Raw genomic sequence first — 27,859 nt, forward strand, 5'->3', positions numbered from 1 at the left:
AACCTCGATTTTCTCATCGGCTGAATGAGGAAAATAATGGCAGCTACCCCATAGGATTATTGTGAAGATTAGGTGAGAATCGTAGCCCTTAATGTGGCATGTGCATAGTAAGTCCTGAGGATTGTCAGCTCCTGCTGGCAGTTCAAGCCCAAGACTTTCAGCTACATAAAAGAAATAAATGCCTCATATGGGATACAGACAAGTTAGCAGCCCTGTGTAACTTCAAGAGGCAATTTACCAGAAAATCGAAGTGGAGAACAGGCTTTGGGGAGAGAAATCTCATGGAAATACTTCTCAAAAAAAAAAAAAAGAAAGAAAGAAAGGGGTTAAATCTTTTTCTGCAATAAAATGTAGGAAAAGGAGATGGCAAGGTAAAAAAATCAATCAAATGATCTTGGACATCAGGTATAGTGTTACCTGTCGGGAGGAGATAAGAGGAAGGGCTGTAAGGTTACTGATCAGACAAAACCAAATAGGGTATTAAAGAGAAGGTTTGATATCGAGCCCTGAATAGAATTTCAGGAATATGAATGATGGTCTGGGATTACCATGTTATAAATCAATTAGGTGACTCAGATGATATCATAGACCAGAAGAACAAAATTCAAATAGATATTAATAACACCTGACCTTGGATATTAACCTTCAACACAGCTATGTGTAATCTGAAATTCTGGGGTGGAAAATCCTTATAACCATCTGGTTCTTTTTTATTTTATTTTTTGAAGGAAGGAGGTGGCAAGGATGGGCTTTGGGAAGGGAAAATAATAAAGGCAATTTAAAACAAGACATTTGGGCTTTGAAGGCAAGAGGGCTTGGAAAGGTTCGGAAGTGCCGAGCTATCAAGTGTCCTGATGGTGTCAGGTTTGTTTTCTGTGAAATATTTGAACTAATTTTATCAGCAGCATTTCTCTCTGGCTATTTACCACCTGAGTATTTGTCAAGGCCTTTAGAGGAGGCAGCCAAACAAGTACATCTGAAATTCTTTCTATTTGGAGCACAACTTGGGTGGGGAAGGCTCTCTGGTGACAGGGGTGGGGAGCTGACAGTAGATGTTGCTGTGAGAAAGATGGGATTTCAAGAGCTGTCATCAGGATTGCCACGTCTGGTTGCAGTCGATATTTTTCCAAATGCCAGCCACACGAGGATTTAAAAGAATGTGCAAAGAAGCATGTGGCGTGCTCCTCATGAAGCAAGAGTGGGCTAAGTGACTCGCTTAGCATCACGCGCCCCCAGCCAATCACGAGCTCAGGCACCCTGGTCTCTTCCCTGCAAGGCCTTGGCCACATGCCCTCCTATACAATTGTGAGGAGATTGGATGAACCACGATGGTATTTAAAGCACTCTTCCATGGCACTCTTGCAGTTGTAAAATTTCCCAAGAGGCAGTTGCCAAGATTATGTTCTTTCCCACTGGCTTTTAATTTGTAAATTTTAATGGGCTTTAGATATGGCAATGTAGGTGACGCTCTGCAAGGTGGCCATAGAGGAGAAGGTCCCGTGGAAATCTTCAGACTGCGCTCTCTGCCATCATAAAAGATGCTTTTTTAAAAAAAAGGCATAAGGATCAAATTCTCTGATTGTTAGCATGCTGCTTACAGAAACTCTTAATTTTAAAAGAAATCTGTGAATCATCTATGTTCTTATAGTAACTAGAAAATCACACAATTTTGTTTAAAAGTAAACCACCCTTTAAAAATGAAAAGGAAACAGATCAATACTCGCTGGACCATATTTCTCTTTATGTTTTTATCCACCCTAATCATGCAAACTCTGCTGGCAGCCTTCCCAGATTCTTAACACTGCCTTGACACTCTTTTTCTCTCCTCCTGGTGTAACAGCCCTATTTGAATTATTAATTCTGGGATACCTCCTTCCTCTCAACTTAGAAGGCAAACAGATCCACCCATTTTGGGCATCAGAAGAGTAATCAATGGTATATTAGGATCCACTTCTATTTCAGTATTGGATCCTTAATAAAAGATTTACTTGAGAGTAATTCAGTATCCATTTTATGAATAAAACTGTTCACAGATTAACTAAGCAGTTAAACTTCACATAGGTGACAGATAACAGACATTTCTAAGTAAATTTGCTCCCAAGCTCTTTTTCATTAAGCTGTTAGGAAGTGTTTCAGGAATGGAATAAGCCTGTTACCTTTTGTTTTCAATTTTTGTCATCTTCCTCTTGCCTAATAATCCTCTTTTTAAGAGTTACACATTGCTTTATTGAGCCCGAGGCTAAACTGATATCTCTTCATTGCTTCTTTCCAACTTGTACACTGTTGGGAGGCTTCCAGATACCCAGCCCAAGAAACTCAGTAAGTAAAACATCGAATATCACAGGGTTGCCCTGTCTGTAGAAACTTCTATTCTCTCTTCTATCTCTTGCTTGCTTTTTCTTTTCTGGACTTTCATTCTCTTTTCAATGCATATCTCCAGTCTTGCAAATGTAGTTCATCTATGGCAATTATTCTTGTTGTGGTGCAATATTTCACTAAGGGAATATATCACAGCTTTTTTTTTTATCCCATCAAAAGACACTTAGGTTGTCTCCATCTGGGGGTTCTCACAAACAGTGCCGCTTTGAACTTTCTTGCACATGTAACCCGATACACTTAGGCAAGACTTTCTTAAAGATTTAGTCCTAGGAGTGGTATTGCTCTTCCATGGATGTGCCTGTCTTACTCCATAATACCAAACTATATTCCAAATAGGTTGTGTTAAGCAACTGCCTATTGAAGGGCTCCTGTGTGCCCAGCTCTTTGATGGCCCTGTAGCCAGCAAAACACAGTCCTATCCCTCGCCTCACAGGGCTCACTTATGCTCTAGTGGGAAGAGTGGTTCTGTCAAGTCACCATCCTGATAAACCAGAACCAGAATGGAGGGGGGGTCTATCTCCTCTCTCTCTGGGATCGCTCCTTGTCTGCCTGGTATGGTCAGCAATTGGACGGAAGCTCCAGCTTCTCTGTTGTGTTCTCTGAAGTGGTGTGGTCATTCATCTGCTCGTCTGGAGGCCTCTTCTTGGCACTGAAAAGGATTGTCATCTGAGAAGTGTCTCCTAGATTATAACTCTTTCAGAAAAATAATTCAAACACTTCCTCGGTAACTCTTAGGAGCCAGGTGACTTTGTCCCTCCCCTCAGACACTGTAGATTATAGTAAGGGAGACAAACTCATAGTTAGAAATAAACAAGAGCCTAGTTGAAATGCCCTTGGAAAAAACCACAGCAAATGCTCGGGTTTTTTGCCTTTTTCCAGCTGAAACAGACATGAAAGGCTGGTGCTTTGTGCCAAACATCGTGGCACCGCTATTTCATTCCCCTCTGCAAGTGGATTGAGTTGGGAGGACTTAAGACACTCGACACTTACTTGTCTATTCATGCATTCACCAAATATTTGTTGAGAGGTTGCTACATGTAAGCCGCTATTTTGCTGTCATCATCTTTGGAAGCTTCCATTCTTATGGGCCCACACTTCCAGGGGCTTTCTCACTGCCTGTTTCCTTGCCTGATGTGGCACCTTAACCACACTGAACCCCAAGTACATCACTGACCTTCCCTGAGCCTGGGACAGAGTTCCCCGCCCCTGCACTTATACTACATCCCCTTTCCCGTAGTGTTTTCACTTGCTGTCAGTTACAAAGCTCCACCGGCTACCTGGATGTATCCTACACAAGGATATACACCTTGTGTGCGTACAGCTTCCTTAGATCTTCCAGACATTAGCCCAAAATAATGATAATTACTATTTAAAGAGAGGTCTCTTGCCTGGAAAATCCCATGGACTGAGGATCCTGACAGGCTACCATCCATAGGGTTGCAACGAGTTGGTTATGACTGAAGCAACTTGGTATGTAGCAACAGTTTAGAAAACGCTTTTTGCATCCACAATGGTGTACTTACTCACATCAAATTTAGAAGATCCACAAATAGGCATTTTTATGTCATTATTAGATTATTCTCTATTTCAGATGAGAATTTCAAGGCTCAGAGAAGGTAGGTAACTTGCCCAAGATCACACAGCCAGTAAGTAAAAAGGTCAAAGTTTTGTCCTGCAGGTTTCTTCTATAATTTGACCTAATCTCCTATCCCACAGACTGTTCTAGTCCCAACTAGACCAGACCTGCTTCTTCTACCATTCCCATGTCCATTTCAAAGCCAACCTAGGTCTTTATTTTTAAACATGACTCTGGATCCTTGGGGACTTCCTACTAATGAAGTAGTCCTTCCTTGGGTTTCCCAGAAGTAAGATGTAAGCCCCAGGCATGACCTAAGATCCTGAGATATCCAGAAATGTAGCCATCTTTCCACATTCCTTGGATGCCCATCCTGTGCATACTATTCACTGTAGTAGCCACTAGTTACTTAAATTAAGAGGCTTCCCTGGAGTCTCAGACGGTAAAGAATTTGCCTGCAATACAGGAGACCCGGGTCTGGTCCCAGGGTCAGGAAGATCCCCTGGAGAAGGGAATGGCTACACACTCTGGTATTCTTGCCTGGAGAATTCCATGGACAAAGGAAATTAAAATTAAAACTCAACCAAAAATCCAATTCCTTTGTCACACTAGCCTCATTTCAAGTGACTACTGTGTGAGACAGTGCAGATTATAATTATTTCCATCCGGAAGGTTCTATTGGATGATGTTAGTTACAGCAATCTCCACATGGCCATCAGTGCTGCTGTGACAACCACCTGCTCATAAGTGGGTTTTAGTCATAAATAAACGTTGGGATCAAGCACTGAGGTCCATGGGTTTTGTTTTGTTTTTTAAATGAGGATAAGCTACAGATCGGGAATAAAAGAGAGGGTTGTTGTTGATTTTCAGTCTCTAAGTCATGTCCAATTCTTTGCAATCCCATGGACTGCAGCATGCAAGCCTTCCCTGTCCTTCACTATCTCCCGGAGTTTGCTCAAACTATGTCTATGGAGTCGGTGATGCCATCCAACCATCTCATCTTTTGTTGCCCCCTTCTCTTCTCGCCCTCAATCTTTTCCAGCATCAGAGTCTTTTACTATCAGTTGGCTCTTCACAGGGGGGAAGAGGACAAAGGGCCAAGATGTGAAACCCTGTTTGTCAGCCAAAAAAAGGAACAGGAACAAATTGAAATAAACTGGAAGTTGTGGGCCAGTCAGAAGTGGCCACAAACCACAAGCACAGTGAGACTTGCCCTGTTGGGGGCGTTAAACCAGCCACTGCAGTTTGTACCCAAAGCTGCTGAGAAGGGATTCACTCTGCAGATGCTTTGATGACCTATCGCCCAGGAAATCAGGTGGCCACAGTGAGCAAAATCCAGGGTCAAAGAACCTGGGCCCCAGTGAGGCTGAGATCTGGGTGATGCGGGGACAGGCGAGGAGGGCTGGTGGCAACACTTAGCTTGCCCCTACCTGGGTGTGAGTTCCTGCTCTGCCCCTTCCTGGCTGTGTGGCTTTGTGTGCATTACTCAGATTCCTGCTTGGAGAAGCAGGGATGGAAAAGCCTTCTCTGCAGCATAGGTATGTGGATCAGATGCTATGATGAAAAACACCAAGCCCTGCAGAGAGCCCCTGCGATGGTACCACTTCTACCACTGCTCTTGTCAATGATCTTGTCAGTGATCTGGCATGAGGTTCCAGGCAGGGGTTGTCTGGGTGCGATGGCATTTCTTAGGCAGAACTTCCTCTCACCATCTCCCTTGTACAGTGAGAGAGAAAAAGCCTGGACTCCGGGAGGGTTCGTCTTCTGTATTCTTTTCGAGACAGATGAGTCAAGGATCAGCTCAAGTGAGTGAAGCCATTTCCCTTTCATTCTGACCTGCCCAGTAGACTTTTCTTTTTATATCACCAGCTCATTTGGTCAAAATCTGATGCAAGTACAACTGGTCCCTGGTTTGTTTTTGGCTCATTGTCTTTAGCCCTCAAGCTCTCAATTCACGTTTTGTAACCCCTGTACCACTGTAAGGAGTATGGTTCCACTGGATTTCCTCGGCTACTTCTTCCAGGTTTCCCCTTGTTTAAAGACCCAGATGCATTCTTGATCTAGGTGAAAGGAAGTTTGTTTCATTTGTTTGTTTCTTTATTGTGGTGTTAAGAGCTTATTTAAAATTTTCCATTAACCTGTAGCTCAGAGGTGAGTCTGTTACTGAATTGAGTTCATTTTGTTTTGCAAAAATATCCAGAAAATTGTACCTTATTTGGATAAGAAGTAATGGCAAAAGCCAGAAATATTCCTATATTCTGTCCTCAAAGGATCAAACGGTGTTTTTTTACCTTAATTAAAATAAATTACTTTAGAAGGAAGAGAAGGAAATTTTGTAATTTGAAATTTAACCAAGCTCTCAGGCAACCTTCTCACCCAGAGTCAAAATGATGATATACCACAATGACCTACGGAATTTAAGATCCCTGGTTAAAAGGGTCAGGTTCATGTAAAATATTATTCTCATTATCATTCAAATAACTAGCAAGTAGGGGATTTCCACCTGCATTCAGAACTTAACAGTTCACCACAAATAGCCTTTTATGTCTCAGCTGGTAAAACCATAAGGAGGTTGTTATTCTACAAAACGGCTTTTCATAGAAATCTAATTCAATTTTAAGAAAATGAATATGAAGGGAAAATACCTGTTTCTGCTCCTTGAATAGCTCCCGCCTCCTACTCCCACTCCCACTCTGAGTCAAAGTTCCTTTAAAAGCGTTAGTCACTCAGTAGTGTCCAACTCTCTGTGACCCTATGGACTGTAGCCCACGAGGCTCCGTTGTTCATGTGATTCTCTGTACTGAGAATACTGGAGTGGGTTGCCATTTCCTTTGTTGTAGCCACGCATTCTGGGAAACAAACTCACTCAGAAGGACAGTGCAGATAGTGGAGTGCAGTTTATTACACCGGCAGGCCCAAGGCAGTCTCCTCTTAGCCAAAGACCCTGACCAGTTTTTCTGAAAACCTTATATACCCTAAGTGTACGTGCCCAAACCCACCTCACCAAATCCCCTAAAACTAGTCTGAACAAAAGAAAAGAAAGATACAATCAAAGTCAACCCGTGATTCATATGCTTTAAGCCTAGGTAGTTAACAGTGGACAATTATCAATAGGCCTGTGGTCATACCCCAATAAGGATAATAGAATTTGTGATTCTATGCGGTTACACAGATAATTAGGGTATTCTTTTAGGCAACAGAGTCTAGGTATGAGCCCTGGGGCTCTTCCATCCAGGGGGTCTGGTTTTCCAGTTGGTATGTCGTTTCCATAGATACTGGGCATGTAGCTCAAAGCCCACAGTCCAGCCCAAGATGGAGTCCTGCTTTCAAGATAGAGCCTGTTCTGTCTGTTTCCTCCTTCACCTTCTCCAGGGGATTTTCCCAACCCAGGGACTGAGCCCAGGTCTCCTGCTTTTCAGGCAAATACTTTACACTCTGAGCCACCAGGGACCTTCCCCAAAAGGCCTTTTTCCCAAAGAAGGGCAATGCCAAAGAATGCTCAGACTACCACACAATTGCACTCATCTCACATGCTAGTAAAGTAATGCTCAAAATTCTCCAAGCCAGGCTTCAACAATGCGTGAACCGTGAACTTCCAGATGTTCAAGCTGGTTATAGAAAAGGCAGTGGAACCAGAGATCAAAATGCCAACATCCATTGGATCATCAAAAAAGCAAAAGAGTTTCAGAAAAACATCTATTTCTGCTTTATTGACTATGCCAAAGCCTTTGACTGTGTGGATCACAACAAACTGTGGAAAATTCTGAAAGAGATGGGAATACCAGACCACCTGACTGGCCTCTTGAGAAATCTGTATGCATGTCAGGAAGCAATAGTTAGAACTGGACATGGAACAACAGGCTGGTTCCAAATAGGAAAAGGAGTATGTCAAGGCTGTATACCATCACCCTGCTTATTTAACTTATATGCAGAGTACATCATAAGAAATGCTGGGCTGGATGAAGCACAAACTGGAATCAAGATTGCTGGGAGAAATATCAATCACTTCAGATATGCAGATGACACCACCCTTATGGCAGAAATTGAAGAACTAAAGAGCCTCTTGATGAAAGTGAAAGAGGGGAATGAAAAAGTTGGCTTAAAGCTCAACATTCAGAAAATGAAGATCATGGCATCAGGTCCCATCACTTCATGGGAAATAGATGGGGAAATAGTGGAAACAGTGGAAGACTTTATTTTTGGGGGCTCCAAAATCACTGCAGATGGTGATTGCAGCCATGAAATTAAAAGATGCTTACTCCTTGGAAGAAAAGTTATGATCAACCTAGACAGCATATTCAAAAGCAGAGACATTACTTTGCCAACAAAGATCTGTTTAGTCAAGGCTGTGGTTTTTCCGGTAGTCATGTATGGATGTGAGAGTTGGACTATAGAGAAAGCTGAGCGCCGAAGAATTGATGCTTTTGAACTGTCATGTTGTAGAAGACTCTTGAGAGTCCCTTGGACAGCAAGGAGATCCAACCAATCCATCCTAAAGGAAATCAGTCCTGAATATTCATTGGAAGGACTGATGTTGAAGCTGAAACTCCAATACTTTGGCCATCTGATGCTAAGAACTGACTCTTAGAAAAGACCCTAATGCTGGGAAATACTGAAGGCAGGAGGAGAAGGGAATGACAGAGGATAAGATGGTTGGATGGCATCACTGACTCAATGGACATGAGTTTGAGTAGGCTCCGAGAGTTGGTGATGGACAGGGAGGCCTGGCATGCTGCAGTCCATGGGGTCGCAAAGAGTCAGACACATCTGAGCACCTGAACTGAACTGAACTGAAAAGTCCTCAGGGGTTTCCAGGTTGTCTGAAAAATAGTCAGCATTCATTGCTTGATATGTAGCTTCTGCCAGAAGGAGATCCATTAAGGGATGCATTGGGGGAAATAGTAAATATATGGAAAGTTACACATGATGTTAAGATGTACCACCTTGTATGACTGATTATAAGTTCTCCTGAGCCCTCTTTCTGAAGTAGTTCCTTCAACAGAAAATACAGCTCTGCTTGTGAAGTACAAATGGCTACAATAGTGTCTCCCCTTCATTTCAAATATATCTCCTCTTTGCTAGAGAAAATGCACACATCCTTTTCTAATGCTATTAAAATGAAAAACATTTAATATCAAAGCCAAAATCAAATCAAGTCTGAAGTTCAAAGTGCTGCTCTACCTTCAAACCACACTCTGATGTCCCTCTTCTGTAGGGCTGTGGATGGGTGGGAGTGATGGGTCCCTCCAATCAACAGTCACTGTCTTGTATTTGTCTATTTTTTTCTTCTTAAATGTCTTTACCACAGCCCATCATTAGAAGATGATGACTGCTCCTTTAAATGAATCTCAGTTCATAGTTTTATACAATGTAAGAATGAAGTGGTCTAGCAGGCAAAGGGAGGAAAATTGTGAAAATAATAAGTAATATTTATTGAACCCTACGTATGAAGTGGGGCTTCCCAGGTGGTCAGTGGTAAAAGAATCTACCTGCCAATGCAGGAGGCGTGGGTTTGATACCTGGGTCAGGAATATACCCTGGAGTAGGACATGGCAACCCACTTGCCTGGGAAATCCCATGGACAGAGGAACCTCGTGGGCTACGTACAGTCCACAGGGTCGCAAAAGTCAGGTACAACTGAGCAGGAGCGCATGCAGATATGGAGCAGACGTCGTGACGAGCCCCTCTCAGGCACGCATCGAGCACTTATAACTCCGCTCTGAGGCAGTCACTATTCCCTTTAGAAAGCTGAGGGAGCTGAGGCAAAGAGCAGTGAAACAACTGACGCAGATCATAATGCTCGTAAGGAGCCGAGCAGGGTCCCAAGTAGACAAATCCCCACCATCAGGTGCCTTTTTAATCTTTGCAGCTGATTCTAAATACTTAATTTGTCCATTTGTTATTACAACAGTGATTACATAATTGTCATCCAAAATGGGACCATTTTGAAAATGAAAGTGGTCAAACAGTATGCCAGGACAACAAGCATAAATGGCGACCATTCCAGGGAAATTAGATGAGTATTCAACTTAATTATTAAGAACTTGGAACATTATTTTCTGTCGGAACAATGTCACACACGGGAATTAAGATTCCAGGCCAGTCCATTCTTCTCCTTTCTTTTAACGTTTTCCTTCATAGACCCCAGGACACAGTTATTTCACAATAAAATATTAAAGTCAAATGCTCCATGCTCCATAAATACAGAATTACTTCCCTTCCTAAAAACTCCTATTTTAGCAGAGTTTTTCTAATGTACTAGGTATATATGCTGATTAAAAAAAATATTCTTCAATAATGTTTTTTTTAATTTAAAGTTACAAAATAATATACACAAATATTTGATCATTTGGGTAAAACAAAAGGATTTTTATATATTTGCATTGCATATATATGCATATGTATATGTGTGTTTATACCTAGGTATGCTTCTCCATGCAGAATATGTCTCTAGATGATGCTCACAAGAAATGTTTAGTAATTGTTCCATCACCAAGGAAATGAATCCTGGAATCTGGGGTGAAAGGGAGACTTGTTTACACAGTATATTTATTTGTTCAGATTGAATTTTTTGCCACCAGTGCATATTATTTTTCAAGATAAATAAACTAGATAAATAAATACCTCCCATTAAGTGAAATTGTATCATAGCCAATAAGAAAGCAATCTGATTAAAGTAATTGGCACTGATTTTTGAATGACTAATAACTTTATCTCTTTTTATAAACCAACATTTTTAGAAAGGGATGCCTGGGAACCAAAGTGAATCTTTAATTGGTAGAATTTTAAGAGGGGAGTGAAGAAATTCACAGAATAATCAACCATGCAGGAAATAGTGTCAAGTTGGTGCCAGTCTTCCTATTTTCTTCTTTTTCTCCAATTATGAACCCACAAATTTTCTAAAATGTTCACCTTTTTATAATGCAGGAAATTTAAGCTTCAGTAGTATGGGGAAGAAAAAGATTGCAGAAGATGCAATCATTTCTCAATATAATTTCTAGACAAGAAACTATTTGCTAAATTTGAAGGCTCAAGAGTAATGGAATTTTCTGCTCCTTAGCTATGTACCCCCAAACTTATGTAGCTTAAACTTCACTAATAGTGGAGAAACAGATCAGAGATGTATAAAAGAATTCAATTTGGCCATGTGCACTGAGACAATTCAATGCAAAATTGGGTTGTTAAGCTAATGCCTTAAGCACCATATAATTCAAACAGAAGCATCAGTAATTCTTAGATTATACTGGCATTAAGGATACTTTATATGAGTATGATAGAAACCTCAAGTTTCACATCTAATACCTGCTCGTCCCTTATTACCGTAATAGAATCCTGATTTCATTTAGGAGAGTAATGTTTCTTCCTAAAAGACCACATCTCCTAGGTTCCCTTGAACCTAGGTACAGCCTTGTGACAAAGGTTTGGCCACTGAATTGTAAGTGGAAATGTTCCGATGTGCTTCTGTGGAAGCTCCTTAAAGGGAATTAATCAGGGTAGGAGGGCTTTCCTTTTTGCCTTACCCTTTCCTCTTTCTTTTCTTTTCTTTTTTTACAGCTGTGACCTCGAGGTTTAATTAAATACTGTCACGTATGTGTAAGGACTTCTGTACATGGCATTTCCAGTGGCAGTCATAGGATTTCAATGCAAACCGTGGCCTTGTGGCATGGCGGCCACCACTCCATGAGCAGCTGACATCGGGGCAGCTGGCTGTCAGGCAGGGGGCGCGGGCTCGTGGAGCTCCTCCTCCCGGCCCCGGGGCACCCGCGGCAGTCTGTCCGCCCTTCCGGCTACGGCCCCTCCTGGCCGGTCCCCTCCACGCCTTCCCTGAGGTTCTGCTGGCAGACAAGTGAGCCCTGAGGGCCTGGGGCCCTCTTCGGGAACCCCAGGCTGCCGCCGCCTCCTCCGAGCGGCTGGCTGCGCTGCGGGGCCTCGGAGCTCGCTGTGGCCTCAGAGCTCGTTGTGGCGGGCCCTGGAGATGCGGCTGGACAGGTCCTGCATGTGCTTCTTCACCTTGTAGCCCAGCTCCTTGGTCTTCTCCTCCAGCATGGCGTAGCGCTCCTTGTTGCGGGTGACGTGCTCCTGGTCCCCAAAGCTCTCCACGTGCTTCAGCTTCCGGTGAGAAATTTCTAGCTGCTTCTGGTAATGGTTGTGCTTTTCAATTTTAACTTCAAAGTGCTTGAGCTCCTCCCGGAAGGACTCCAGCTCCTTTTCGGTGAAGTTGGCTGACTTGGCCATGTCCCAGGGGTCCAGCACCCGGGGCTCCGTGAACTCAGTCTCGGCGCCGTAGCCCTGGTGGCTGACCCTGCGCAGCCAGTCGAAGCCCTGGCCGATGCTCCGCAGCCGGTCCTTCAGCTCCGCATGCCTGCTCGCCAGCGCCTCTGTCTGCACGCCACTCAGGTCCACCGGCCTGATGGCGTTCTCGTGGCTTTCTTCGAGAGCCTTTCCTACCCTACCTTTCTCTACACTTTCCTCTTTCATGCTTGGAGAGGACATACAATGACTAGAGGGACACCTTAGCCGCAGGATGAAAGGGCAGAGAGCTAGAAAGAGCCTGGGTCCCTGGTGACTTTGAGAAATCACCCTACGAGCCCCAGCAATCCAGCGGCAGGATCTCATCATTAACAGCGAAATGCTTTCCCTAACTGATCAAACGAATTATTTCTCTCCTTTCGGAGAAAGAATGTCATGGAATAAAATAGATATCAAATTCGTTCACCATCATTCCTAATCTGTATACTATGCCGTGCCTGCTTTTTGTTTTATTTTGTTTTTAATTAATTCCATTTTTAAAAGACACTTCACCTTTTAGAACAGCCCAGGAGCTGAGTCTTCAGTTTCTCGAGGTCTAGAAAAGCTCCTCCCCTTTATGAACAACCCATCTTTCAACTCACAGAAACCTCAATTAATAATCATTTTGCTCTCAAGATGACTCTGGGGGACATTTACTCAGACAGTGTGACTGTCACCACAGTTGTTGGAACTAGAGTTATATCCACAGATGAACTTTTCTCACTTGTTTATTTTCCACGTGGGGTGTCTCATTTAAAACAAATCCATTGTACATCCCCAGGCCCTAAATGTAGGCTGTTATGGATATCCTTGGAAACTTCTCTCTGATTTTCTCCAGGAAGGAGGGGAGGTAAAAGCTTGACTGAAAAGAAAAAAAAAATGTATAAGAAAGAAACAAAATAAAAACCATATTTTTAACAGAAGGATTTTTGAAAGCCTTGGAAAATGTTGTGTTCACTCACATAAGGCCCCACTGTTTTAAACATATTTTACTATAATTTTTCCTTCAAAATTCTGACATGCAAAGTTGAACAGGGCTCTTTCAGTGTACAACCCCGGGATATGGAGAAATAGAAAGAACAGTATTCCAACTAATGCATGCTCAGTGGGGATCATAATATCGCATAATTGCTTGAAATCCACAGGCTGATCCGATGTCATCTTCAGAAATATGCAAGTTTCCCTTTGTTTTCTGAACTAGAGATATTTTCTTGCTTTAGGGCTTAACCCTTCAGCTCCCACCCCTAATTACTGAAACATGATGAAAAGCGAGCATAGAGCTGCCCTTCCAAAACCTACTCCAAATGTTCTGTAAGATTCTCCCAAATCTGCCAACTTTTCTTCTAACAGAAACACACAATATGTGTTTAATTTTATCAGTGAACCTCAAGTGTTCCTTTTCACCCATTTCCTTTTCTACCTATTTCTAAACACACACACACACTCACACACTCACTCATTCACACAGTCCTAAAATTTCCACAAGAAACTCTACAAGAACAAAGAGTTGCTATTTCAGAGCATGTAATGACATGTTTAAAAGTTCATCAACTTCCTCCTTTAAAAAAAAAAAACAAAACCTGGCAATGAGTCTAAAATAATAATTCAGAAAGGTTTGGAGGAAAAAAACCCTTAAGACCTCTTCTTCTATAACATTATGTAAATCATAAATATACCCTGGTCTGGAAGTGATTACAACAAGCTATGAGACAAAAGGTACTCCAGCAGACATTGCTGACAATAGGCTCTGTTCTATCATCACTGTATAAGAGGATTTGGGAAGGTAAGTTCTCATAAGGACTAATAAGAGTTTCATGTCATTAGGAAGAATTCCCAAGGGTATGTGTTCCAAATTTTAACCCTAAGTCCTGGGCCATAACTGATTGATAAACTCAGTTCAGAAGTGTGTCGTCTCAGTCAAGGTGAAGGACTCTGGATGCTCCCAGCATTCACTCACTCTTCTCCAGTTCTCCCTTTTCTTCTCAGTTGTCATTGTCCTTGACCTTCCAAACAGGGAATGAAGAGGAGGAAGCACTATATAAACAGTTCATTCTAGAAGCGTGAGTCATTCCTACCTCAGCTCCCCCATTGCCTATCGAAGGAATACCCATTCAGATCTAAGCTTCTCAATTGCTTTTAGAAATCACTTCTTTTTCGTTTTTCCCCATACCTTTTCCCCAAGGGCAAAAGTTTAACTTTTTTACTCTTCTTAAAGCATTGCAATACTCAGTTTGGATATTCTGTTAATAGAACGTCAAGAATTGCATTTTGCTTGATTGTATAGCATTAGAAGCTAAGGCCAGCCAACTCAAAGGGACTCTGAAATGCCATTTTATAATTAAGCAGAGCACCCGCTGGACCGCATGTTCTAACAGATGTTTCCTGGCCCCAGGTACTAAGCCAGCACATAGTAAAACTGCCCAGAGCCTCTCCCTGAGCCAAGATGGGTCAGTGTCTGGAACGACTCCTGTCTAGTGTCTCTTACTGTAATTAGAGAATGAAGCTAGCTTTTGGTCATTAATTCCATTTGAAAAATAGCCACAGCTAAATTAAAAAAAGAAAAAAGAAAGAACATCAGAGTACTTTTAAAATTGAAAAGCCCAATAAGAAAATGGAGATAATTTATTGGTGATTTGTTATTTCAAATAGTGTTTTAGACCTTATATAAACTCTGTACAATGATTTGCAAAATTCAAGATGTTTTGCAAAATTTTCACTCCATTTATAAAATGGATAAAATTAGAGGTTCCTTATGCTTAGGCTGGAAAAGAGTTTGTAGATTGGTTAGTACCAGGAAATCAAACTCATATGCTGTAGCGGCCAGTTGGTAAATGAACAAGTCAGTCAAGGGCAAGAAAAACCATTCTGCCTTTTTAAAAAAATCTAGTTTTCTTTCATTTACTTGCTTTCAATAAGAGACATGGGTACAGGAATATATCTATCTGAGAAAACAACAGATCAAGCAGAGCTTAAATTCAGGAGATGTGCTCCTGAGGTCAGCAAAGTCCTTATACTATTTGGCATCTGGAGACTGCTCTCAGCCTCTCAGCCCACTCAGTGATGCCACCCTTGCCCCTTGCCCTAGGAGCTCTTGAACCTCCCCCAAGAATCAAGCAGCTAGGGAGAGCAGGGCATCCCTGCGATGTTGCACCTAGCACAAAGGTAATCCATTCTGATGGGTGAGCCCCATGCCTTAGTAATGAAATGTTTTTGATATCACCCTGAGTACAAGTGCATGGACAAACAGAAATCAGTATTTGCCTCTGTGTAGAGCAGACTAAAGGCCAGTAGAAAATGATGAAGTCACGGGGGCCCTGGAGAGCCCATGCCATGTTAAAGGGCTCAGGGGCTCTGCTAGTACAAAATGAGTAGAAATCTTGGACCCCTGTGGCCAGATCTGATTTCTCGAGAGAAAATATAAACCTACATTCTTATGTGGAATCTCCCAATTAAATGTCACCTCATTCAAGCACTATAAGGGTTAAGCAACACACTTCTGTGGTCCAAGCCTGGCCTAGGTGCTCCAAATTTGCAACCTGGTGTTTTAAGTGACTTGCCCAACTATCACTCAAGTGACTCAAGTAGGCTAGAACTAGAACCTAGAGTCTCTGACTCCTTATCCAGTGAGATCTGACTTTCATTTCAACAATCCTATACACCACTAAATACCTTTCAAAAGGAATTTATAGACTATATACCCTAAGAAGCAGGAACTTTGATATTTTTAGTATATGGTTCTTTACACTAGTGTTTTCTCCTACAACAGAAAAGAAAAACTCATTTACAAAGTTGACATACAGAGGAGGAAAAGATAAAGGTTTCAGTGATTATAGGCAATCTATAACTTCAAGAAAATGTTGGTCCTCTGGTGGATTGGAAAGGACTGAGGAAAATTTGTTTTAAACAAAGAGATGGATAGAACTCTAAGAAAAGTTATAAAACATTTAAAACCTCCTATGTTGAGGGTGGCCCATAGCAGGGAAAGAAAGCCTTCAAGTCGAAAGAAACCTCACTATTAGGAGTGATCTGGCTTTAATGGATTTCTATTTCATATGATCCTGAGGCCAATCTGTCCTAGTCATAGCTGTTCTTTACCTCTGTTATTAAGCAAAGTTGTGCCTGGAGGGAGGTTATGTATTTATAAAATAGATTTGTTCATGGATGTGTGTGTGTTAGTCGCTCAGACATGTCTGACTCTTTGTGACCCCATGGACTGTAGCCCACCAGGCTCCTCTGTCCATGGGATTTCCCAGGCAAGAATATTGGAATGGGTTGCCATTTCCTTCTCCAAAGGATCTTCCCAACCCACAGATCAAACCTGTGTCTCCTGCACATTTTCTGCATTGCAGGTCAATTCTTTACTGGCTGAGCCCCCAGGGAAGTCCAATTACACTATTAATCATTTATTAAAACAAACAAACAATGTGGTCTTTTTCCTTAAACAGAAAAAAATAAATAAAACTTTAACTAGGCTTATGTTGGGATAAAGCTTACATCAATGAATTAAGTAGTCCTTGCCCTTGAGTTTCCATGGATCATTAATACATAAAGAACTAATTTTAATAAAAATGTTGGAAGTGTTTTGTTGAATGCAAAGGAAAATTAATTTTCCTCGAGTCAGCTGGGAGATGTGAAAAGAGCCTCACCCTGGATGTGATATTGGGTTGAGTCTTAAGGAATGAGCAGGAGTTTTCAGGGCCAAAAGGGAGAAGGTCATTCTGGGCAGAGGAAGCAGTTGGAAGAAAGGCAGTCCCACGGTGCGTTCAGCATTTATGGAAGAGCAAGCGGTTCAGGAGAGCTAAAGCCAAGGACACATGAGCAGAGTGGCAGGAAAATCTGACTGGGCTCAGTTTTAAATAAAATAATTACACAGGAGTGAGTATAACCTCTTAAACTGAAGGTGAGGGCCACTGCCCAAGCTTTTAGAGATGGAGAGTGTCCGATCTGTTCCAAGTTAGAGAAAGATCATCTTGCCTTCAAAAGGCTGGTGAGTGAAAGTACTGAGGGTAAGAAAGTCAATTTGGAAGCTGTCCAAACTCTTCAGGCAAAAGATGGTGAAATACAGTCAGCCCTCTGTATCCATAGATTATATTTGAAATATGAAATTCCATAAAGTTTCAAAATGCAAATCTTGAATTTGCCAGCAACAATTTACACAGCTTTACTTTGTATTTACAACTATTTACATAACATTTACATTGTATAGGTATAAGTAAATTAGAGACGGGCTTCCCTGGTGGCTCAGACGGTAAGCGTCTGCCTGCAATGTGGAAGACCCGGGTTCAATTCCTGTGTCAGGAAGATCCCCTGGAGAAGGAAATGGCAATCCACTCCAGCACTCTTGCCTGAAAAATCCCATGGACAGAGGAGCCTGATATACAGTCCATGGGGTCACAAAGAGTTGGACACGACTGAGTGACTTCACTTCACAATCTAGATCTAAAGTATATGTGAGGATCTGTGTAGGTTATATGCAAATACTATGTCATTTATGTAAAGGTCTTGAGCATCCTTGGAGCTTAGTATTCTGGCAGGGGCCAGGGGCTGCAACCAATCCCCTACAGGTATGGAGGGACCACTGTACTGAATTAGACAGTAGCAGCTGAGATGAAAAGGGAAAGCCAGATCTGAAAATATCTTTTTTGAGGTAGAAACAATAGAACTTGGTGACCAGCTGAGTAAGGAAAATAGGAGGGGTAAAGATTGAATCTAAAATCTTAACTGGAGTGCCTGGGTGGAAGAACATGTCATCTACCAAAACAAAAGGGAAAGCAGGGTTTCTGGAGGGTAAACTTTGGAGAAGGAAGAGGGGCAGCTGGTAGGTGAGCTTTGGCTTGGAGATGTTAAGGCTGAAGTGTCTCTTGTAGATTCTAGTAGGTGAAACTTACCTGGAGAGCATTAAAAACTGGAAATAGGACTCAAGCAAAAAATACAAACCATGATCTTGACCCATGTAGAAATGCTCTGGAAATAACCTTTAAATGATATGAATGGAAACTATTGGGTTAGCTAAAAAGTTCATTTGGGTTTTTCTGTAACATCTTATGGAAAAACCTGAATGAATTTTTTGGCCAGCCCAGCACATACTGAGAACCCTAAAGGATGACAATTAAATAATTTGAAAACTAGTAGTAAACAAAGGTATAAAGCAGCACTTCAGTCAGCTTCCATGTCCTTTTTTATACCATAAAACTGGGAAATTATTAAAAGAGCACCAGCCTTGGAATTATGCAGACATAGGTATGAATACTAATCATGCTCTTTACTAGATGTTTGACTTTGGACAAGTTATTATGCAATCCCTGTTAGCAAGACACTTGGGTGTTTTGAGGCGGATGCTACTCTATGGACTGGAAATACAAAGATAAATGAACGCCCTCAAAGAGCTTAAGTTTCCTTTTCTATAAAACAAGAAAATTATAAGGAGTATATTTCAAGCAGGCTTCCCAGGTGGCTTAATGGTAAAGAATCTGCCTGCCAAAGGAGGAGACATGAGTTCCATCCCTGGGTTGGGAAGATCTATTGGAGGAGGAAACTGCAACCCACTCTGCTGCTGCTGCTGCTAAGTCACTTCAGTCGTGTCCGACTCTGTGCGACCCCATAGATGGCAGTCCACCAGGCTCCCCCGTCCCTGGGATTCTCCAGGCAAGAACACTGGAGTGGGTTGCCATTTCCTTCTCCAGTGCATGAAAGTGAAAAGTGAAAGTGAAGTCTCTCAGTCGTGCCCAACTCTTAGTGACCCCATGGACTGAAGCCTACCAGGCTCCTCCGTCTATGGGATTTCCAGGCAAGAGTACTGGAATGGGGTGTCATTGCCTTCTCCACCAGCACAGCATAGAGAGTACTAAGACCTGTCACCTTACTATGTGCCAAGTACTTGCTATTCATTGGCTCATTTAATTTTTACATCAAAACTATGAGATAGACATTAATGCTGGTCCATTATACAGTTGGGAAAACTGAGCTTAGGTGTGTCTTAGTTTCATAGGGAACAAATTAAGAGTCATCTGATTCCCCAAATGCTGCACTTCAGCTTCTTTCCTTTGCCAAAACCAAATGAGTAGGTGTAGCCAAGAACACCTTCTCTCTCTCTCTCTCACATGTGTTTGTGTGCACGCATGCACACTTAGCCATGTCCAGCTCTTTGTGACCCCATGTACTGTAGCCCGCCAGGCTCCTCTATCCATGGGATTCTCCAGGCAAGAATACTGGAGTGGGTTGACATTTCCTTCTCCAAAAGGGTCTTTCCAACCCAGGGACCACACTCATATCTCTTGTCTCCTGCATTGGCAGGCAGTTTCTTTACCACTGAGCCACCTGGGAAGCCCCACCTTCTCTCTCAGTTCCCTGAAAATATGAGTAAGTGAATTAGAAGTTATCATCCAAGGAAGTACCAATTAAGTTGAGATAAATGTTTCATATTAACAGGAGGATAATCAAAATTCAAACTAGTCAAGATAGTGCTGGTATGAATTTCTTTAAATGATATTCAGAATAACTGAACTAAAGATGATTCCCTACAAATGCTCTTCATCAGTTTGTAGATGGCCAAGGTTACATAGTCACACATGGTGGTCCTGGCTGCTGCTACAATCTCTTTCCTACTGCAAATCATTTTTGGAAGTAGATGGAGAAAGAAATGTAGTGAGTCAATAATTTAATATTAAAAGTATTTTGGAAGTAATTTTCACTGTTAAATAATGAAATACAACTGCTTAATAGTCATCCTGGAGTGGGAATCTTCATTCTACGACCTTTTAACGTCTTCCATTTTGCTATCACTCTTAAATCTTCATCCTCATTACCATCACACTGGCTTGGTTCAGGCTCTCTTCATTTTGCTCCTGGATAGCACTCAACCCCTTGTGCTCTCTCTGCAGAACATCTATCACAATTGCTCCAAATCTTTATCCTGTTTAGTAGTTCCTCTTCTCCTAAAAAGCCTACCCACATTCATGCATGAACACGGGTTGTTTACAACATTTTGACCTTCATTCCCATTGCACAGAACATCTTAGGTCGCACATGTAGCATGCTATTTCACAGCTCTGGTCCTCAGCAGTTGGTAGCCTCTCTGTATGACATGCCTTACCCTAAGTTTATCTGATAAACTCCAACTCATCTTTAAACACACAGCTCAAGAGTCATCTCCTCTGAGAAACCCATCATTACCTTTCCATGTGCTAGTCTTTATATCCCATAATGTTTATTAAGAAATCTGTCCCACTAAATGACTTATACTTGTTTACATGTTTATTTCTCCAAGTAAATGCTAAGCTCTGGGAAGAATGTATATCATCCTCTACATTTTTGAATCTCCATACAGGAGAACCCCAGCATATACAGTAGGGGCTCAGTAAATAGAACCAATTTCCAGTTGTCATTATCATGGTCATCATTCCATGGTGATCATGGAGTGTGGGACCATGGTGCCCACAGGAGTGTAACTTGGTAGGTGTTACATTCGGTGTTTAGAGAGGTTGAAGGAAAGACAGCCAAACCCCTTGCTGTTTCTGACGAAAAGAAACGGGGGTCTCTCTAAAATAGGAAGGAAAGAAGAAAAGCTAGAGGAGCCTGAAATGTGTTCATTTTGTCACTTTTGGATGCCAGAATTTGGGATTTTAGTGCAGGCCAAGCCACTTATCTTAGAAGGTTTTGACAAATTTTCTGGGAAAAAATAAAAGAAATGAATAAAACGAAAATCTGTGGTCAGAAGGTTACAGAAAGGAATGGCACACATTTCTGCTGGGGAATAGGAAGTGGTCTTGTCTCCCGCAGCAGGGCTGTCTAATAAATCTGGAGAGTTTTATTGACTTCATAGGCGCAAAAATAACCACCCGGAGAAGACATCGGGTTTCACTTATTTTTTTGGAAAGTAATTTTTCACAGACGCGAGGTTAAAAGAAAGTGGTTGCACAGGCTTCGGCTGTGCTGGTGTGTCTTCTGGTATGCGTAATGCAGCTGGATCTCAATTCTGGGACGATGCCCAGTTTCAGAGGTCTAAAAACCTCTGTTGAAAACCATGAGGACAGAGTGTTGCCAAAGTTTTATGTATGCAACTGTAGATCGGTTGTCTTAGGAGAGACTTTGATCAAGAGCGTCTGGAGGGAGGGGTTTCATTAAATGCTGTTTTCAACCCTTAATTCTACAGCTTTTATGTCTGCTTGTTTCTAAGTCTAGCACAGACCCCAAATGGCCCTGACACAGAGAAGCCCCTCCCAAACCCACGTCTGGCTCTCCCACAGCAGCAGTGAGGGGCATGGAAGGCGTTCTTGGGTAGAAAAGATACACAGTTTGGAAGGTTTTGCTCCTTACTCCCTGGGTTTTGGTCTTGTGTTGGACCATTCAAAGAGGAAAATGATCTCCCCCTCCAGCCTCACGTCTGTGATTCATTAGGAAAGCTTCCCCTACACAAAGACAAGCTTTCCTAAGAAGATGCTTGATAAGACTGTACATTTGTTGACTGAGTTCTTCCTTTTAAAAACATCTGGCCAAGAAGGGAAACTTCAGCCAAACTTAGAAGGTTTAAGTGTCCCTTTCAGAACTCCTTTCCATTGTCCTCACAGTCATGAAAGAGACGGCAACTTGGTAATATTTTTAACATTTTGCAACCTTCATGATCATTTCTCATGGTGAACCTGCAGGGACCTTCTCCCACAAGGCAAGGAAAACCATTTTTTCCGTACATTGGTATTTCTTCTATGAATCAATAGGAATGCAGATAGAGGAGCTGTCATCTTAGCTGGTTGGTTCGTGAGTGGAACCACCTGGTATGTGGGAGGCTGATCATTCTCAGCGCCTCCAGCAGTCTCCATGAAAGTGGACCGGGGTCTTAGAGTAGGATCACTGGATTAGAACTTGGAAATTAAATTTAACACTACTCCATCTGAAAGAGTCACCTTGTTTGAAAGACTAACAAATAAATGGGTGGTTTCAAAGTGTATGTTTTAGTAGCAGAATCCATTTTCAAAGGAAGATCATACATAATAAATTAGTAAACATTTATTGAGTTCTTGGGATGTGCAGGGCACTGGGCTAACCCAGGGATCAAACCAAGTCTCCTGCATTGCAGGCAAATTCTTTACTGTCTAAGCCACCAGGGAAGCCTGTTACATGCATAGTATTATTTAATTTCATCTTCACCACTCTTAACATGCTCTGCTCTCAAGTCTATTTTATCGATGAGGAAAGGAAGGGATTGGCTTGCTCCAGATAACATGCTGTGTAGCCCACCATATGAAGCAGATGGAAATGGGGCTCCTGTGGAATTAGGGTTAGAATCCCATGAACCTTTAAGACCTTCCACCTTACTCCTCTGTCAACTTGTGTCTCCAAGAAGAAACATCAAGGCTTTGTAGAGCTAGAGTTTCAAAATCTGTTGACTGGATAAATCCTGAAGTTTCTTCCCAGTCTAGTGCCCAATGGCCCTAATTCTGGACACATAAACCATAGTAATCCTCAAAATGAGCTCCTTTAGACTGGGTGTTGGCAAATGGAGCTCTTCTTAAATGGCCTGACTCAGAGTCACTTATCACATACCTTTAAAGAACAGATTCTTCAAATGACTTTGCTTCACTAAACATAGGGGTGAATTCCAGGAATTGTGCAGAGGTAAGTTTTCTGATACTATAAGATTAAATGTGCTGTTTACATTAAAACAGTACTGCCCAAGTCAAGATCGCTCTTTATATTTCTTTCATGATTAAGTTATTAAGCATTATAGAACTAAAACATTTGCTTATACATTCACTGCGAATCATCTCTAATCCAGCTAGGCACAAGGATCAGGTGTTAGAATTTTTGCTTCTCATCTTAGCTGGATGTCTGTCTGGGTATTGGCTCAGAGAGCAGAGGGCTCATCAAGGAAAGGGGGAGACTTTTGATGTCTTTGTTAGCGGTTCACAAAGGGAGAAAACTCCACAGGCTGAATCTCTTAACTCCTAACTCACATCAGACATCTCTAAATTGCCCGATTTTAGTGTTGCTAAGGGGTGGGGGGAGCAGGCTCCTCCTTACAGTGTAGTTTGGGGTGTAAATTGGTATAAAATTATTGGAGGGCAATTTGGCAATAGCTATTAAAAATGAAGTGCTCATACCCTTTGACCTGATAATAATTCACCCTCTGGGAATTCATCATAGAGAAATACTCCTACAACTGCTCAAAGATGTAAGTGTAAAATGATGCTTGCAAGAATCTGTGTTACAGGGAAAACTGGAAAGGGCCCAAATGTGCATTAACAGGCAATTGGTTCAGCAAAGTTTGGTTCAGCCACACAATACAATACCATGGAGCCATTAAAAAGAAGATTAAAAGGAAGATCACTCTTTACAGACTGGCAGGGAAATATGTCTAAGACATATTGCTAGGTGGAAAATAGCAAGCTTCAAAGTTGAGAATACAATCCCAGTTTTGTAAAATAATAAATAAAATGTTAATATATGCCTTGAAAAAAAATGTTAACTGGTTTTCTCAGCTGTGTGGGATTAGGAAAGATTTTCACTTTCTGTGCTATATATTACAACGTTTCAAGTTATTTATGGATGTATATTATATACATGCTGTTACTTTTGTAATCAGAAAAAAAAAGTAAATGTTTCTGTGGCTTGGTCTCTTGAGCCAAGAGAGCCTGTTGAAAAGTGTGGAAGCCTAGTCCACATCCTTCAACTTGAACAGAAAACAAAACTTAGCTGATGTTGGAACAGTGATGCAGCTTAACCGAAAGGAGGACCATGCATGGAAAACCTTCTGGCCTTTAGAGTCTGTAAGCCATTGCAATAATTAGCCCACAGTGGAGGGTTATTTCACGAAGGAGCTAAAGAGAATAAGCTTAAAGGCAGTCGGATTTTGAACCACTGTTGTGGCTGAGAGGACAACTGAGGACCAGAGAGTCAAACCAAGAGGCCTCATGGTCAATAGTGACTTGCCAGGGGTAAAGAATAGCCGTAAAAGATGAAGAGGACTTTGTGTTTAATTTTCACACTCATATCAAGTGATGATTCGATGCCATTTGTAAGGATGGGGAAGGGTCTACAGCTTATTAATTAAGGGGACTCCACCAAAAGAATGCAAAAGTACAAATACAAAATTAAGTACAGGGCTTTGGAGGGGGAGCCCTGAGAAAGAGGGATTCCCTTTCTAAGGAATCTTTCTAAGCCACTAAGGTGGCTCAGTTAGTAAAGGATCCACCCCCAATGCAGGTGACGCAGGTTCAAGACCCTGGAGCAGGAAGATCCCCTAGAGGAGGAAATGGCAATCCATTTCGGTATCCCTGCCTGGAAAATTCCATGGCCAGAGGAGCCTGGCGGGTTACACGTGCAGAAATTGGACACAACTTAGCGACTGAATCACCACCACCTGAGAAAGAGGGACCCTTAAGCTATTCTTCACGTTTCTCAGCAATTGGGTCTGCTCTGGCTTAGAGCTTTTAAACCATGGTAACATGGAGAGTGATACATACTTCCTTTCCTTTAAGAATCATCCTACCAGAGAAGTATTTCCATTTCATACCTGGAAAGCTAGAGGTGGCACCCCGAGCCTTGGGAGACTGTGGTCCCAGGTTTTTGGTGTATTTGAGTTTCTGGGGATGTATAAGTTCTTGAGAAGCTCTGTTTGTTGACTATGGCAGATGCCCAGTTCTTGATGCTCATAAAACTGTGGCAGTCAGAGTTGGAAAAGACGTATTAGGTCATCAATTTAGACTCGTGTCCAAGGCAGGATGGTTCCCTATTGTAGTTGGTCCAAGCCTTCCCCCAGGCAGTTTGGAAATATCTCGAGGGCCTAACTCTTCTGAAGGCTGTTCCTCTCTTCTGGTTCCTGGGAAAACGCTGGGGCATTTGATGTGGGGGGGAAGCATTTTAGAGCCACACAACTACTTAATTATATCCATTCACCTAGATTCCTATCGATGTTTTCCACAGGAAGAAAACAATTCCGTGTAAAGAAACTCTCGTATCTCTGGCATAAAGTTGCCATCAGGGAACAAATCACTGATTTTTTCCGGTTCCTTGTATTTCAACTTTGGCGGTGAGTTTCTTTTTAGCTTTAGGAAAAAAGCAAACTTGTTTGAATTCTCCATAGCCAGGGTTATCAAGAATGAGTAATATTTAATTATTTAGTAGCTTTCTAAACACTTATTTTGAGACTGTTTACTTCTGTTTTTGCTCAATTTGATGTGTTTCCAATTTTTATTTTAGGCTTCTAGGGGGCTATAAAAATGGGGACTCTGAAAGCTGTAGTTTTAATTTCCCCATGGTTCCTTGTAATTCTAAGTTGATAGTGAACCTAATCACCTCCAAAATTTTGGTCGCTATTTTTAAAAAAAATTATTTTATGGAAGTATAGTTGATTTCACACTGTTGTGTTAATTTCTGCTGTACAGCAAGGTGATTCAGATACACACACATCCCTCCACGCATTCTTGTTCATATTCTTGTCCATTATGGTTTTTCACAGAGTACTGAATACAGTTCCCCGAGTATACAACAGGATCTTGTTTATCCATTCTATAAATAACAGTTTGTGTCTACTAATCCCCAAATCCCAATCCATCTCTCCCCAGTAATGGCTACATTTTTGTACAGAAGAAGAATTATCCTAGAAGAGTAGGCTTGAATTGTTAATGACTGATTAATGTATATGTCCTCAGTACAATCTCTTATTCCCTATGTGGTTGTTGGTTTTTGTGGGGTTTTTGACTTGAAAATACTCAAAGTCTCTTTTTGATAAGTAATGCTACTAGCAAATATAAAATACTCGGAATAATGTATTAGTTGGATACTTGCACTTGAAAGTTTATTGTCTTTTTAAATCAACACAAGCAGGCATTTGTTTATTGATGCTAGTAACATCAGTATTAGAACTTTTATCAAGATGCAACATTCACCAACCTTTTTTTCTTAGAATTCCTAAAGATGGGCTCCCAGTTAATCAGCTATTAAAAAACTATCTGTTAAAGCTGAGTTAAACTTAGCTGAGTTTAATTAAATTTTGAAAGTTGACTGGGAATTCATCCAAAATGCGCTCATCAAAAGACAAAGGTATTTGAAAGTAGAGGTAAGAGATAGGATTATGGGGGGTGGGGAATTAATTTTAAAACTCTTGAACTGGAAAAATGGTTTAGTGATAGAAAAGCTGAAGATAAAAATGTTTTACTTTAAAAATAGTTCAGTATGGTATATCTGTCCCTAGGATTTTCTCTGGCATGCTCCTTTCAGAAATGTGCTTGCCCACATTAAAAAATTACTAAGGATAATGGAAAGTGAAAATTGCTGAAATGTACAAAATTACCAAAGGTACAACATCATTTGGAAATAACTATAAGAACATTTTCCCAACCTAAAAACTCCAAAAGAGTTTTTTATGATCTGTGAATGTACTTAAATGTAATCTCATAAACAAGTTAAAATATTTTAGCTGTGCATTAAACAAATTCTCTTTAGGAAGAATAATGAAATTACATGAATTTAGTACTGTCTGGAAAAATATGAACTATAAAATGGAAAGTTAATCCTGCTGGTAATCTCATTAATGTGGGTTACACTGAACTCCTTACAGGCAAATAAATTGTTAGCTCTTACATAGATGGATATCTGTCCTGAGTAGAATGAGACATGTTTGGCTCAGTAATTATCAGTGGAACAAATAAGCATGCTTTGTTCAGATAGATCTCAGATTGTTCACTGTTTGACATATAGTTATGCTTGATTTCAATAGTAACTAATGAAATGATAGTAATTTTATGTATTTACAATCCTATCTGTGCTGTGAAAATTAACATGTCTATATTGGTCAAGCCAACTCATTAGAAAAGATCCTGATGCTGGGAAAGATTGAGGGCAGGAGGAGAAGGTGGCGGCAGAGGATGAGATGGTTGGATGACGTCATTGACTCAATGGACATGAGTTTGACCAAGCTCTGGGAGACAGTGAGGAACAGGGGAGCCTGGCATGCTGCAGTCCATGGGGTCACAAAGAACTGGACACAACTGAGTGACTGAACAACAACTGGTTAAGAACTTGGTTTAGAAAGAAAAGAAAGTAATTTGTTCATAGAATTTTAAAAATTCAGTAGTAGAATAGATTCAGCTTCTCAAATAACATTATCTGGGTTCTGACTCTCTCTCTTCTTTCTGTTTCTGCATCCCAATTTTACCACTTTCTGTGCTATTCTCCTTCTTTGGCAAATATTCTGGCAAAGACTGAACCACTTAGCAACCTCTCGTAGAAGGGGTATATTTCTTTTGCAATAGGAGCTGACCTCCCGTTGTCTCAGCGTGGCTCACATGCCCATCACCGGGCCATGCGGTAGTGCTGCGGTGGTTGGATGGGCCCTTAGCTTCCTGTGGCAGCCAGAAGCAATCACCACAGACTGGGTGGCTTACAAAAAGAGGAATTTACTTTCTCATTTCTGGAGGTCAGTAATCCAAAATCAAGATGTCACCAGGTCTGTTCTCCCTTCAGAGATTCTAGTAGAGATTCTGTTTCTTATCTCTTCCAGCTTCTGGTAGCTCCAGGTTTCCTTGGCTTGTAGCAGCTTTACTCAGATCTCTGCTTCAATGACCATCTTGCCTCCTCCTTAGATCTGCGTCTCTCCTCTGTGCTTTTGTGTTCATCTCC

The 27,859-nt window shown here is 41.5% G+C and overlaps 1 protein-coding gene across 16 annotated transcripts in view; it reads right to left on the reverse strand.

Moving 5' to 3' along the window:
- The window catches only part of LOC101903205 (alpha-2-macroglobulin receptor-associated protein), a 148,554-nt gene that overhangs the window by 75,104 nt on the left and 45,591 nt on the right, over positions 1–27,859 (reverse strand). For 10 of the 16 annotated variants that reach the window (XM_059889406.1, XM_059889405.1, XM_059889407.1 and 7 more), the window contains one exon: positions 11,815–13,106. The exons of 1 other annotated variant lie outside the window; for it this stretch is intronic. In XM_059889406.1, the coding sequence (XP_059745389.1) occupies positions 11,903–12,574 (672 nt within the window). In that variant the 5' untranslated portion in view covers positions 12,575–13,106 and the 3' untranslated portion in view covers positions 11,815–11,902. Of the gene's footprint in view, positions 1–6,837; positions 13,107–26,014 lie in introns of those variants that run through there. 5 more of the 16 variants (XR_009495535.1, XR_009495533.1, XR_009495534.1 and 2 more) reach the window with 2 other exon arrangements.

The sequence above is a fragment of the Bos taurus genome, chromosome 8 (assembly GCF_002263795.3).
Source record: "Bos taurus isolate L1 Dominette 01449 registration number 42190680 breed Hereford chromosome 8, ARS-UCD2.0, whole genome shotgun sequence".
In the NCBI taxonomy this organism is placed as follows: Eukaryota; Metazoa; Chordata; class Mammalia; order Artiodactyla; family Bovidae; genus Bos; species Bos taurus.